We start from the raw sequence: 15,480 nt of genomic DNA on the forward strand, positions 1-15,480 counted from the left end.
AGGAAGAGACAGTACTACACAGGAAGAGACAGTACTACACATGAAGAGACAGTACTACACAGGAAGAGACAGTATTACACAGGAAGAGACAGTACTACACAGGAAGAGACAGGACTACACAGGAAGAAACAGTACTACACATGAAGAGACAGTACTACACAGGAAGAGACAGTACTACACAGGAAGAGACAGGAAGAGACAGTACTACACATGAAGAGACAGGAAGAGACATCCTCCTCTGGAGAGACAGAGCAGGTCAGATCATGTACAGTCCTGTGTGTGTGTGTGTGTTTGTGTGTGTGTGTGTGTGTGTGTGTGCGTGTGTGTTGGGGAGGGAGAAGAGTCCACGTACTCTGCTGTAGAAATAATATTTCTGTTCTTCCCAAAGGTCCATTATAAAGAATAGTCCACTAGATTGCAGAGTGTGTAAATAATTGAACGTTTTGTTTACTGTCAAATCAGGCAATCTGATTTGTTCACATCTGAAGCATCTGAAGACTAGACTGATTAAATGGTTCAGGTATTGATGTTCTGAAATACCGCAATCCCTGTTGAAGAGTTGGATAGAGTATGGTGACCTGTGGGAGCTGCTAATAGAAATCCATTACACAGTCTGGCCTGTACTGAGCTGCCCCAACACAGTGTGTTCTGTATGGAGTAATGCAGTTGTTAATGTATTCATCTGATGGAGCACTGTGCTGCACGGCTTCTGGAGTCAGAAGCGTTTCATGCTGAAGAAAAGCTGTTTAACATGTTTATATACAGTTGCTATAACAACACACACCAAAGACAGCTGCTTAACATGTTCATATACAGTGGCTATAACAACATACCAAAGTCAGCCATTGCTTGTGTTTACTGTTTATGCAGAATATCCTGTGATTTGGAATCCAGTAGAAATCAAACATCTGTAATTCTATTTCTGCAACCATTTCACAAAACTGAGAAATTCACAATGTTACCCAAGTTTCGACCGCTCTTGAGAGCTGTTTGGACCCCTTCATTATATGTGTGGAAAAGTTTGTGAGTGTTGTGGTCTCAGTGGAAAGTCTCTGTCATTCACATGGTGAGTTGAGCCCATCATTCCAATAGAATAATGGTCATATTAGAGCAGACTGAGTCTGGTCAGTGTAACTCATGTTCACCTCAACTCATTTAAGGTCAATTTGAGGGACAATCTGTTCCAGAGAGAGTATAATTGACGTCTTTCATGACTCTAGCTGACTGGCCATGAGGAGGAAGGTGTTGAGTTGGCCAGCAGTTCCAGAACAGCAGAAAACATTTAAAAAGCTGGAAGATCTGCACATATTCCTATCCTCTGGATATCTACGTCACCTGCGCTGAGATACTCTGAACCAAAACAGGAACCAAAGCATCAAGAAGAGCCAAGACAAATAGAGGATGGGAGGACTGGGAGTAAAACAACAGGAGACCTGGACCTGAGACCTACCATCTACCTACTGGGACAAACCTGGACCTGAGACCTACCATCTACCTACTGGGACAAACCTGGACCTGAGACCTACCATCTATCTACTGGGACAAACCTGGACCTGAGACCTACCAGCTACCTACTGGGACAAACCTGGACCTGAGACCTACCAGCTACCTACTGGGACAAACCTGGACCTGAGACCTACCAGCTACCTACTGGGACAAACCTGGACCTGAGACCTACCAGCTACCTACTGGGACAAACCTGGACCTGAGACCTACCAGCTACCTAATGGAACAAACCTGGACCTGAGACCTACCAGCTACCTACTGGGACAAACCTGGACCTGAGACCTAACATCTATCTACTGGGACAAACCTGGACCTGAGACCTACCAGCTACCTACTGGGACAAACCTGGACCTGAGACCTACCAGCTACCTAATGGAACAAACCTGGACCTGAGACCTACCAGCTACCTACTGGGACAAACCTGGACCTGAGACCTAACATCTATCTACTGGGACAAACCTGGACCTGAGACTTACCAGCTACCTACTGGGACAAACCTGGACCTGAGACCTACCAGCTACCTACTGGGACAAACCTGGACCTGAGACCTACCATCTACCTCCTGGGACATACCTGGACCTGAGACCTATCAACTGACTACTGAGACAAACCTGGCCTTGGGGCCTGGCAGTGTCAAATCTGAGGTGATGGATGACTGGATCTCAGAGGTGGACTACAGCACTGCAGCATAGAGGATGATAATGGGGAAGAGACTAAGGGACTAATGTAGCCCATAGACTCCTAACAGGAGTCATTCCATTACAATACTGTACCTGGATCTGATAAAAACACCATTAGCAGATGCTTCTGAATACATGAAATACATGAATGCACTGCAGCCCTAGATTTGTGTTTTGGGATTGACAGTGTTAACAATGTGTAACTACTGTGGAGATAAAGTTGATATGTAAATACTGTGTTGTTGACTGACTGATTATTAAAGCAGAACAACAGAATACCTCTGACCAGCTCCTGTGGAGGCCAGCTACAGTCATTACAAGATTTTAGGTTAGCACTGCTGCCCCCTGTAGGTCATATGAAGGAAGTGTCTATTCAAATGTACTACTGTAACGCCATGCTCTACCAACTGAGCTACATCCCTGCCGGCCATTCCCTCCCCTACCCTGGACGACGCTGGGCCAATTGTGCGCCGCCCCATGGGTCTCCCGGTCGCGGCCGGTTACGACAGAGCCTGGATTACACCCCCATTATAGTACCTGGGAGGGAGAGGACATGGGAGGGGAGAAGTCAAGGACTGCAACCAATCAAATTGGCTGCTTGGATAATGTTATGTGACATAAAAGCAATAACCCTAGTTGTGTAACATCTTTTACAGATGTATATTTTATTTCATCTTTATTCATACAGGTTATTCTCTGAGATAAATTATCTTTTAAAACTATCAAAACTATCAAACTATCAAAATTATCAAAATGATGAAACCCTAACAACCCCCATTGACAGACATCAGTTCACAAGGCTGTGTGTCAGTCAATGAACCATGTCATCACAAGTCATCATGTCAGTGGTCTGGTCAGTCACATCTCACTCACATGTTGACCTCCCAGTCTCTGTAGTTGTTGGCCCCGCAGCACTGCAGTCCTATCTGGATCTCATCTGTGATGAACCTCAGGTCCAGGTCATCCTGGTAACGCACCATGGCAGCCAGCATACCTGACCTCAGGTATCCCTCTATCTGTCCCTGCAGGCTGTAGGCCAAGATGGCCGCTAGGACCTAGGCTACTACTAGGACCAGCACCGTGGCTGAGAAGACCTGGAGCAGGCAGCAGTTCTCTCTCAGAGCCCCCACACAGCCTGACAGGCAGAGGGTGGACAGCACCAAGCCCAGCATCACAAACACCAGCATGGGGTCAGTGCTGATCTGTCCTTTCTCCTGAGCGAAGGATTCCTTGTTGATGAGGCCCCACAGACCCAGGGCCAGGACCAACAGGCCTAGCACCGTGAAGAGGAGGTTGCTGAAGAACAGGAGGTACTTGAGAAGGCAGTCGCTCAGGGAGAAGGGCCTGCTATGGGCTCTGGGTTCTACCTCCCTGGTTCTACCCTGGTTCTCTGGTCCATCATTAGGTCCTGGTTCTGGAGCCTGTTCTTCTGTGCTGCTGTCCTCACTCCCCTGAAGGACTCCTGACAACTCTCTATCTGTGTCTGTCTTCAGAGAGCAATACAGGATGGACAATACACAATTAGGTTTCCCTGAGACCAAAACAACTTATCAAGTTCAGTCTATAGTGGTCATTGTCTTTAGGTTTAGCCTACTCTCAACCATAGAAATATAATCTATAGAACAGGTCTCCCCATTCAAGTCAAGAATGGCATAATGGGTGGATGGTAGCCATTGTGAGTGTACCCGTGTGTTTACCAGTCAAATTGACAGGGTTAAAGGTTGCAAGTGCTTTCTAGATTGTTTTTCTATGCTTGCAACGTTGAAGGGTCTGTAAACTTTATTCAGTATGATGTACAGTGAGTATATACCTAACAGCACACAGGTTGTCATACAGACAGACAGACAGTTCCTGTACCTTTGGTATGAGTGGGCTGGTCTCAGTCTGTGCGGTCTCTCTCCTTAACCAGGGAAAACGAAACCATCTCATGGACTGGAACCTCCTCATCTTCCTAGCTGCCAGGAAACGGTTCTCCCTCTGTCCTCTCAGAAAATATTCTTCCCCTGTCCTCTCAGAAAATAGTATTCCTCTGTCCTCTCAACTAATCAATGTGTGAGAGGCGGTTCTTCTCCTGTCCTCTCAGAAAATATTCTTCCTCTGTCCTCTCAGCTAGTCAGTGTATGAGAGGCAATTCTTCCCCTGTCTTCCAGTCAGTTTAAGAGACTACAGGACAGAGAGGAGAGGAGAGGAGAGGAGAGGAGAGGAGAGGAGAGGAGAGGAGAGGAGAGGAGAGGAGAGGAGAGGAGAGGAGAGGAGAGGAGAGGAGAGGAGAGGAGAGGAGAGGAGGCTGTCTGAGGGGAAAGGGAGAGAGTAGAGGAGGTGGAAGCCAGGTCAGTACAGCTCTATGCAGTGTGGTGTGGTGTGTTGGTAGTTAGCTCAGGGCTCCAGCAGACAGACGTGTGTGTATTCACTAGTGCAAACTGTAGCAAAATGATTTGTAACGGAAACAAGAGTTTCTTATTGGACAAATTCATGTAGATCCCTCCCCCGTTTTGGCCCATTGGCTTTAGTTTGGTTCCTAATGAATAAAGCCCAGGGCTCCCAGTGATTCCAGTAACATCATGTGAGAGGGTTAGGGTTAGGGTTAGTCTGTTTGGTTCCTAATGAATACAGCCCAGGGCTCCCAGTGATTCCAGTAACATCATGTGAGAGGGTTAGGGTTAGGGTTAGTCTGTTTGGTTCCTAATGAATACAGCCCAGGGCTCCCAGTGATTCCAGTAACATCATGTGAGAGGGTTAGGGTTAGGGTTAGTCTGTTTGGTTCCTAATGAATACAGCCCAAGTCTCCCAGGGATTCTAGCAGCATCATGTGAGAGTCACAGTGCAGACGATTAAGAAGTAATCAGAGCACGCCTCACTGAGTGTTACGCTCCAGGGTGAAGTTTCCCTTAGGTACAGATCTAGAATCAGCTTAACTTCCCCCAATCCTAACCTTAACCATTAGTGGGGAAAATGCAAAACTGACCCAAGATCAGTGTCTGCTCAGGGCAACTTCACCCGAGTGTTACAGGAAGAAGAGAGGCTCAGAGAACAGACCCCACTTTGATCTAGTGGCGTAAACTACAATATAACATCTAGTGGACTAAAGCTACAAGATAACATCTAGTGGAGTAAAGCTACAAGATAACATCTAGTGGAGTAAAGCTACAAGATAACATCTAGCGGAGTAAAGCTACACGATAACATCTAGCAGAGTAAAGCTACAAGATAATAACATCTAGTGGATGAAAGCTACAAGATAACAACATCTAGTGGAGTAAACTACAATATAACATATAGTGGACTAAAGCTACAATATAACATCTAGTGGACTAAAGCTACAAGATAACATCTAGCGGAGTAAAGCTACAATATAACAACATCTAGTGGACGAAAGCTACAAGATAATAACATCTAGTGGAGTAAAGCTACAAAATATCATCTAGTGGAGTAAAGCTACAAGATAATAACATCTAGTGGATGAAAGCTACAAGATAACAACATCTAGTGGAGTAAACTACAATATAACATATAGTGGACTAAAGCTACAATATAACATCTAGTGGACTAAAGCTACAAGATAACATCTAGCGGAGTAAAGCTACAATATAACAACATCTAGTGCATGAAAGCTACAAGATAACAACATCTAGTGGAGTAAACTACAATATAACATATAGTGGACTAAAGCTACAATATAACATCTAGTGGACTAAAGCTACAAGATAACATCTAGCGGAGTAAAGCTACAATATAACAACATCTAGTGGACGAAAGCTACAAGATAATAACATCTAGTGGAGTAAAGCTACAAAATATCATCTAGTGGAGTAAAGCTACAAGATAATAACATGGAGTAGAGTAAAGCTACAAGATAATAACATCTAGTGGATGAAAGCTACAAGATAACAACATCTAGTGGAGTAAACTACAATATAACATATAGTGGACTAAAGCTACAATATAACATCTAGTGGACTAAAGCTACAAGATAACATCTAGCGGAGTAAAGCTACAATATAACAACATCTAGTGGACGAAAGCTACAAGATAATAACATCTAGTAGAGTAAAACTACAAGATAACATCTAGTGGAGTAAAGCTACAAGATAACATCTAGTAGAGTAAAGCTACAAGATAACATCTAGTGGAGTAAAGCTACAAGATAACATCTAGTGGAGTAAAGCTACAAGATAATAACATAGAGTAGAGTAAAGCTACAAAATAACATCTAGTAGAGTAAAACTACAATATAACATCTAGTGGACTAAAGCTACAAGATAACATCTAGTGGAGTAAAGCTACAAGATAATAACATCTAGTGGAGTAAAACTACAAGATAATAACATCTAGTAGAGTAAAGCTACAAAATAACAACATCTAGTGGAGTAAAGCTACAGGATAACATCCAGTGTGGTAAAGCTACAAGGTAATAGCTCAGTTGGTAGAGCATGGCGCTTGCAACGCCAGAGTGGTGGGTTCGTTTCCCACTGGGGGCCAGTATGAAAAATGTATGGACTCACTAACTGTAAGTCGCTCTGAATAAGAGTGTCTGCTAAATGACTAAAATAAAATGAAATGAAATAATAACATACAGTGGAGTAAAGCTACAAGATAACATCTAGTGGAGTAAAGCTACAAGATAATAATATCCAGTGGAGTAAAGCGACAAGATAATAACATAGAGTAGAGTAAAACTACAAGATAACATCTAGTGGAGTAAAGCTACAAGATAACATCTAGTGGAGTAAAGCTACAAGATAACATCTAGTGGAGTAAAGCTACAAGATAACATCTAGTGGAGTAAAGCTACAAGATAACATCTAGTGGAGTAAAGCTACAAGATAACATCTAGTTGAGTAAAGCTACAAGATAACATCCATGATGCTAGCTGGACTCTTAATATCACTATGTACTGATGGATAAAAACTGTAACCATGGAAATGTATTATGATTATAATGTCCTTGACTGTAATACAACCAAAGGACGTCAGCCTACTGTCTTGGAATGCTTTTCTGGATGATTTTCATAATGGGACTCAGGTGAAGGAGAATCAGCCAAAGAAGGTGCAATGTGCAGTAGTCTATAAATAACAACGGAGGCAGATTGATTTATAACAATACAGTGACCCCCCCCCCCCCCCCTCTCTCTCTGTCTATCTCTCTCTCTCACACACACACACACACACACACAAACACACACACACACACACACACACACACACACAAACACACACACACACAACACAACCTCATGTAATAGGAAAAGTATGATCTTGATTATTGTTCTATCCACCCTTTATGGTTGTGAGGTGTGTGCCAGGTGATAGTATTACCTCAAATTGACTTGGTCATTAAAATAATGAACTCAGCTCTTAAATCATTTATCTCCTGATTGATTTGTTTGGTCTGATCTCCTCTGTAATGATGGGCCCTTTATCCAATTAAGGAAGCAGATTTCTGATATTATGATTATTGTGTATTTTCTCCATCACTGTTATAGTAATAAGGTTGTCTGAGCCGATTTAGAGCAAAAGTAATCTTCAATTAGGTGGTTCGTGTAATTGAATCAATGAGTACACAGAACAAAATGGGGATGGATTATTAGTACAACAATTAATATAACAAAGGCTGATTTATTTTCTCTCCAAAAAATGTCTCAAGCTTTATTCTGAGTTTGTTCCAACCAATCCAATGCTGCTGATAGTTGTGTAAAAACTCACATGTTCCTCCAATTAGCCAACAGTTTAATAAGGCCCGTAACCTGAGCCAAGCTTAGCTCCTGGTCATCACAACTTGTACAGCTGCTCCCAGTTACCACTCCACCACACAGACAGACATGCACACTGAGGCATCTACAAAACACACCTTCAGCACTCAATAGAACATGGACATGACGTATCAAAATGGCCGCTTGACAGTGAGTAGGAAAATACTATCTACAGTATAAAAAAGCAGGCAGTATAAATTAACATGATGCAATGCATCTCATAGAGAATTGTTGTTAAGAGTTAACAATTCACAGATACATTATTGTAATACTGCACTAGGTAAATATATAATACAGGAAAATGTATTCTGAGTAGGGTGTGTCTAAGAGATTAGGAACCCTAGGAACTGCAGAACTATACTCTGGAAAAGAAGGATCAGACATTTATACAGCGGGTACTGTTAGTTGGGAAAAGAAAGATCAGACATTTATACAGCAGGTACTGGTAGTTGGGAAAAGAAAGATCAGACATTTATACAGCAGGTACTGGTAGTTGGGAAAAGAAGGATCAGACATTTCTAGAGCAGGTACTGGTAGCTGGGAAAAGAAGGATCAGATATTTCTAGAGCAGGTACTGGTAGTTGGGAAAAGAAGGATCAGACATTTCTAGAGCTGCTACTGGTAGTTTGGAAAAGAAGGATCAGTCATTTATACAGCGGGTACTGGTAGTTGGGAAAAGAAGGATCAGACATTTATACAGCGGGTACTGGTAGTTTGGAAAAGAAGGATCAGACATTTCTAGAGCAGGTACTGGTAGTTGGGAAAAGAAGGATCAGACATTTCTAGTGCAGGTACTGGTAGTTGGGAAAAGAAGGATCAGACATTTCTAGAGCAGGTACTGGTAGTTTGGAAAAGAAGGATCAGACTTTCTAGATCAGGTACTGTTAGTTTGGAAAAGAAGGATCAGACATTTCTAGAGCAGGTATTGGTAGTTGGGATAAAAGGATCAGACATTTCTAGAGCAGGTACTGGTAGCTGGGAAAAGAAGGATCAGACATTTCTAGAGCAGGTGCTGGTAGTTGGGAAAAGAAGGATCAGACATTTATACAGCGGGTTCTGGTAGTTGGGAAAAGAAGGATCAGATATTTCTAGAGCAGGTACTGGTAGTTGGGAAAAGAAGGATCAGACATTTCTAGAGCAGGTACTGGTAGTTGGGAAAAGAAGGATCAGACATTTCTAGAGCTGGTACTGGTAGTTTGGAAAAGAAGGATCAGACATTTCTAGAGCTGGTACTGGTAGTTTGGAAAAGAAGGATCAGACATTTCTAGAGCAGGTACTGGTAGTTGGGAATAGAAGGATCAGACATTTCTAGAGCAGGTACTGGTAGTTGGGAAAAGAAGGATCAGACATGTATACAGCGGGTACTTGTAGTTGGGAAAAGATGGATCAGACATTTATACAGCGGGTACTGGTAGTTGGTAAAAGAAGGATCAGACATTTCTAGAGCAAGTACTGGTAGTTGGGAAAAGAAGGATCAGACATTTCTAGAGCAGGTACTGGTAGTTGGGAAAAGAAGGATCAGACATTTCTAGAGCAGGTACTGGTAGTTGGGAAAAGAAGGATCATACATGTATCCAGCATGTACTGGTAGTTCGGAAAAGAAGGATCAGACATTTATACAGCGTGTACTTGTAGTTGGGGAAAAATGGATCAGACATTTATACAGAGGGTACTGGTAGTTTGGAAAAGAAGGATAAGACATTTCTAGAGCAGGTACTGGTAGTTGGGAAAAGAAGGATCAGACATTTCTAAAGCAGGTACTGGTAGTTGGGAAAAGAACGATCAGACATTTCTAGAGCAGGTACTGGTAGTTGGGAAAAGAAGGATCAGACATTTCTAGAGCAGATACTGGTAGTTGGGAAAAGAAGGATCAGACATTTCTAGAGCAGGTACTGGCAGTTGGGAAAAGAAGGATCAGACATTTCTAGAGCAGGTACTGGCAGTTGGGAAAAGAAGGATCAGACATTTATAGAGCAGGTACCGGTAGTTGGGAAAAGAAGGATCAGACATTTCTACAGCAGGTACCGGTAGTTGGTAAAAGCACTATAATCCCTGAATGAGTAAAGTGACAATAGTTTAACTTAACATGGCAGAAAATCAGAAAGAACTGTTAGATGTCAGACAGAAATAAATCCCACAGGAGGAAGTATGTGTGGGAGACTTCACTATACACTAAAGGGAGAGGGAAGTAGACTGGCTAGTGTGTTAGTGGAACACTACAATGTACTGGCTAGTGTGTTAGTGGAACACTACAATGTACTGGCTAGTGTGTTAGTGGAACACTACAATGTACTGGCTAGTGTGTTAGTGGAACACTACAATGTATTGGCTAGTTGGTTAGTGGAACACTATAATGTATTGGCTAGTGTGTTAGTGGAACACTACAATGTAGTGACTAGTGTGTTAGTGGAACACTACAATGTACTGGCTAGTGTGTTAGTGGAACACTACAATGTACTGGCTAGTGTGTTAGTGGAACACTACAATGTATTGGCTAGTTGGTTAGTGGAACACTACAATGTACTGACTAGTGTGTTAGTGGAACACTACAATGTACTGGCTAGTGTGTTAGTGGAACACTATAATGTATTGGCTAGTGTGTTAGTGGAACACTACAATGTAGTGACTAGTGTGTTAGTGGAACACTACAATGTACTGGCTAGTGTGTTAGTGGAACACTACAATGTATTGGCTAGTTGGTTAGTGGAACACTATAATGTATTGGCTAGTGTGTTAGTGGAACACTACAATGTAGTGACTAGTGTGTTAGTGGAACACTACAATGTACTGGCTAATGTGTTAGTGGAACACTACAATGTAGTGGCTAGTGTGTTAGTGGAACACTATAATGTAGTGGTCAGAGAGAGTAATGTAAAATGAGACACCAAACATGTCCTCCATGACATCAGAGATGGTACATGTCCACTTTGGATTCAGGAGACCAGACCACAACAATACAAACAAACAGTCAGGCAGCCCCCAAAATATATTGTTGTTGTTGTTGTCTGACATTGATCAGTCCAAATTCTGCTGTGATCTAACCAGTTGCTACGGAGACTCCCTCTGTAATTGTAGCTGACGACAGACAGAGAGGATTGTGGGTGTTGTAGAACTCAGATGATTCCGTACTGCGCCAGCTCATGCAGCTCCATGTGACTGTAAGCCTCCCAAGGGCAGATCTGAAATGGAAATTGGGTTTTTATTTTAGAACTACGGGCAGGATTCAATCTCCAACGCGTTTAAATCTAAAGGTAATTTCTGATTGAGCCGACATACAGTATGCAGCAGTTACCGTGAATGCAGTCTCCGTGAATGCTGTGACGTGGATCTACCATGAAACTTCGGTGATACAGATTGAATCCAGCCTTAAGTCTTGTTTTTCAATGTCAGTCAGCCAGAAGTTATATTTTATTTTATTTTATTAGATCACTGTTGATAATGGCGCTGGAGAAGATGGAGCCGGAGAAGATGGCTGCCGTTTTACAGCCCTCTAACCAATTGTACTATTATGTGTATTTTTTCACGTTATTTGTAATTTATTCTGTACATAATGTTTCTGCCACCATCTCTAATGACCAAAAAGAGCTTCTGGATATCAGGACAGCGATTACTCACCTCGAATTGGACGAAGATTTTTTCTTCAACGAGTTGGACGCGAAGTATATCCTACAGACACCCGACAAGGCCCAAATCCCCGTCATTCGCATGAGAAAGAGACAGAGATATCGTGGACATTGGTCGGAGTGCCTTGTAAATCCAATCCAATCAAATTTTATTTGCCACATGCATCTAATACAACAGGTGTAGACATTACAGTGAAATGCTTACTTACAAGCCCTTAACCAACAATGCAAAGTAGAATAAAAATAAAAAGTGTTAAGTAAAAAAAAATAAAAGCAAATGACTAAAGAGCAGCAGTAAAATAAAATAACAGTAGGGAGGCTATATACGGGGGGGGGGGGTACCGGTGCAGAGTCAATGTGCGGGGGCACCAACTAGTCGAGGTAATTGAGGTAATATGTACATGTGGGTAGAGTTAAAGTGACTATGCATAAATAATAAACAGAGTAGCAGCAGAGTAAAAAAGGGGGATGGGGTGGGGGTGGGGGGGCAGTGCAAATTGTCCGGGTAGCCATGATTAGCTGTTCAGGAGTCTTATGGCTTGGGGGTAGAAGCTGTTGAGAAGCCTTTTGGACCTAAACTTGGCGCTCCGGTACCGCTTGCCGTGCGGTAGCAGAGAGAACAGTCTATGGCTAGGGTGGCTGGAGTCTTTGACAATTTCTAGGGCCTTCCTCTGACACCGCCTGGTATAGAGGTCCTGGATGGCAGGAATCTTGGCCCCAGTGATGTACAGGGCTGTACGCACTACCCTCTGTAGTGACTTGCGGTTTGAGGCCGAGCAGTTGCCATACCACGCGGTGATGCAACCTGTCAGGATGCCGAGTCACTGGTGCTTCCTGCTTTAGTTTTTGCTTATAAGCAGGAATCAGGAGAATAGAGTTATGGTCAGATTTGCCAAATGGAGGGCGAGGGAGAGCTTTGTATGCGTCGCTGTGTGTGGAGTAAAGGTGGTCTAGAGTTTTTTTTTCCTCTGGTTGCACATTTAACATGCTGGTAGAAATTATGTAGAACGGATTTAAGTTTCCCTGCATTAAAGTCCCCAGCCACTAGGAGCGCTGCCTCTGGATGAGCGTTTTCCTGTTTACTTATACAGCTCATTGAGTGCAATCTTTGTGCCAGCATTGGTTTGTGGTGGTAAATAGTCAGGCACGAAAAATATAGATGAAAAGTCTCTTGGTAAATAGTGTGGTCTACAGCTTATCATGAGATACTCTACCTCAGGCGAGCAAAACCTCGAGACTTCCTTAGTATTAGATTTTTTGCACCAGCTGTTGTTTACAAATATACACAGACCGCCACCCCTTGTCTTACCGGAGTCAGCCGTTCTATCCTGACGATGTAGCGTATATCCCGCCAGCTGTATGGCATCAATGTCGTCGTTCAGCCACGACTCGGTGAAACATAAGATATTTCAGTTAGGATTCAGTTAATATTCAGTTAGGATTCAGTTAGCATTCAGTTAGGATTCAGTTAGGATTCAGTTAAGATTCAGTTAGGATTCAGTTAGGATTCAGTTAAGATTCAGTTAGGATTCAGTTAGGATTCAGTTAGGATTCAGTTAAGATTCAGTTAGGATTCAGTTAAGATTCAGTTAGGCTTAAGTTAGGATTTAGTTAGGATTTCAACGTTTATTCCATCGGGGACCACTTTGGAAACAAGTTGAATCTCTTTAACGTGTGAGTCCCTTCTTGGATTGTTCTTAAAGACAAGAAGCTGTAATAGTCTAGAATGTGTCTGCCAACAGAGTGATCTTACCAGTACCAAGACCATCCATCCATCCCAGGAATATCATCTCCAAACCTGAAGAAAACAATCAACATGACTTTGTTATTATGGAACAGTATTAGGACAACCATATCATCAACCGTAAACTATCTAAATGTTGTCACTGTTGAGGTTGTATGGCTGAACATGAAAAGGAATGTTTCCTGTATTGTATCACACTGTATGTTCTAATCATTATTTCTCCACCAGTGGTGGCAAGTGGGCAGAGCTATCAGAGGACCGGCTCATTGTAATGGCTGGAATGGAATAAATAGAACGGTATCAAACATGGAAACCCATGATGTGTTTGATACCGTTCCATCCATCCCATTTCAGCCATTACAATGAGCCTGCACCCACCAGCCTTCTCTGTCCTCTACCCACAAAAACATTGAGTACCACTTGCCCAAATGAATAGTGTGCAGGTTGGCATTTATTGTCATGAATCTTGCCCTGGAGGCAGCTCTGCAGAGTGGTCACTGGCTGGCACAGCCACATAACATCTGATTTTAAACCTTAACATTTAGATGTACATTTTAGTCATTTAGCAGACTCTCTACCACACTGCTAACCCGTATGCCTAACCCTAAACTTAAATTAAGACCAAAAAGCTCATTTTTGTTTTCATGAATTTTTACAATATAGCCAAATTTGACTTTGCAGCTGTCCTATCTAGTGCAAACCGCTCAGTTCTGCCTCCAGGACAAGATTCATGACAATAAACATCAACCTGCTAGTAGTGCCGAAGTCAAATCCTGCCTCAGCCCCTACTCTCTGTCTCCCTCTCTACGTTACCACTGTCACTGTCCATAAACAATCAAATATTTACCTTTCGAAATCTTTCGAAATCTTTATTTAGAACTAAATCAAATGTATAGTGACTCAGTCAAATGACCCCCTCTTGAACTGGAGAGTGTTCCTCTGCTTGAACATGGGGTGCCCCTTGGTTGGGGAGCGAGGACAGGTGGCTCGGATGGTGTCCAGGTTATTCATGGTTCTGTTGGTCTGTGTGGGGACAATGGGTCTGTAGACTGTCTGTCTGTGGTGGTTTCTGGTTTGGTTACACTGATGAAATGTAGAAGAGAAGAGATGTCAGGTATCTTGTATGGTTTGAACAAATATCTATGGCACTTCATATAATTCATTTGGACACTCTCTTAAAACGAGATGGTGCATCTCAAGAGATTTCATCCTGCAAAATGTCAATTAAATAACTAAATATAATCTCTCTAATAGCTCGTAGTCCTTTAAACTATTCTGAACCTCACTAGTCACTCCTTATCACCACTGAACAATATATATTAGTATATTACACAGACATATGACACTCTACTTCAGGGTTTCCCCAACTGGTGGGCCTTCTTGTGTTTTTTTATTGATTTATTGTTGGACATAAACTATCTACAAAAGTACGTGGACACCCCTTCTGGAGTTTAACTGGAGTTTAATATCCTATACTAGTTCTACACAGGACCAACATAATGATGAGTTACTCAGAATATGTCCCAAATGGCACCCTATTGTCACCCTATTCCCTGTAGTGCACTACTTTTGGCCTGAGCCATTTGGGACTCAGCTTCAGTCTCAGTGTGCTCCTCTTGACACCTGCAGGTCACCCCCCCCCCCCCCCCCCCCCCCCCCCACAGCTCTGAGAGGAGATAAAAGAACCTCTTCATTTACATGAAGCTATAAATAAGGAGAGGAGGAGGGGAGGAGGAGGGGGGGGGGGAGCAGGTGTGTCCTGGGGGAGAAAGAGAGCAACACATCACTGCCTGTAACTCAGTGTCAGAGCTAGAACACGTCCCTGGTGAATGACTCTGATAACTACAGATAGTAGACATGAAACCATCAGCTGGTCTTTGGGTGGGACTGAAACCAGTGGTCTACAGACAGCTGGTCCTGTTGTAAAGCACATATAAATCTTTCCTCAGTCATTATTGGTGGTCCTATGTTTTCCTCTGGTGGATGTTGACAGAACTGCAGCTTCTATTCTGATCACTGATGCACAATGTGAAACACAGCTTGACATGATGCTATATGTGGGGCCAATCCTAACTTCCATTTAAAGGGATACTTCGGGATTTTGGCAATGATGCCCTTTATATACTTCCCCAGAGTCATTTTTCTGTCTCTGTGTCCAGTATGAAGGCAGTTCGAGGT

General features: G+C 42.7%; 1 protein-coding gene and 1 pseudogene across 2 annotated transcripts; both read right to left on the bottom strand.

Moving 5' to 3' along the window:
- Positions 1 to 3,055: 3,055 nt before the first annotated feature.
- LOC311124508 (tetraspanin-10-like) lies at positions 3,056 to 4,133 on the bottom strand (annotated as a pseudogene). The gene is made up of 2 exons: positions 4,044 to 4,133; positions 3,056 to 3,673 (listed from the first exon to the last, which is right to left on the bottom strand). The product of its transcript is annotated as a tetraspanin-10-like (transcript).
- Positions 4,134 to 11,048: 6,915 nt separating this feature from the next.
- On the bottom strand, positions 11,049 to 14,313 carry LOC311124511 (retinal cone rhodopsin-sensitive cGMP 3',5'-cyclic phosphodiesterase subunit gamma-like; the record flags this gene model as incomplete). The annotated part of the gene is made up of 2 exons (XM_084198643.1): positions 11,049 to 11,145; positions 14,216 to 14,313. 2 exons carry the CDS (start codon positions 14,311 to 14,313, stop codon positions 11,049 to 11,051), a joined length of 195 nt encoding a protein of 64 aa, XP_084054769.1.
- Between the last annotated feature and the right edge of the window lie 1,167 nt (positions 14,314 to 15,480).

The sequence above is a fragment of the Coregonus lavaretus genome, assembly GCF_964263955.1.
Source record: "Coregonus lavaretus genome assembly, contig: HAP1_SCAFFOLD_387, whole genome shotgun sequence".
Taxonomy (NCBI): Eukaryota; Metazoa; Chordata; class Actinopteri; order Salmoniformes; family Salmonidae; genus Coregonus; species Coregonus lavaretus.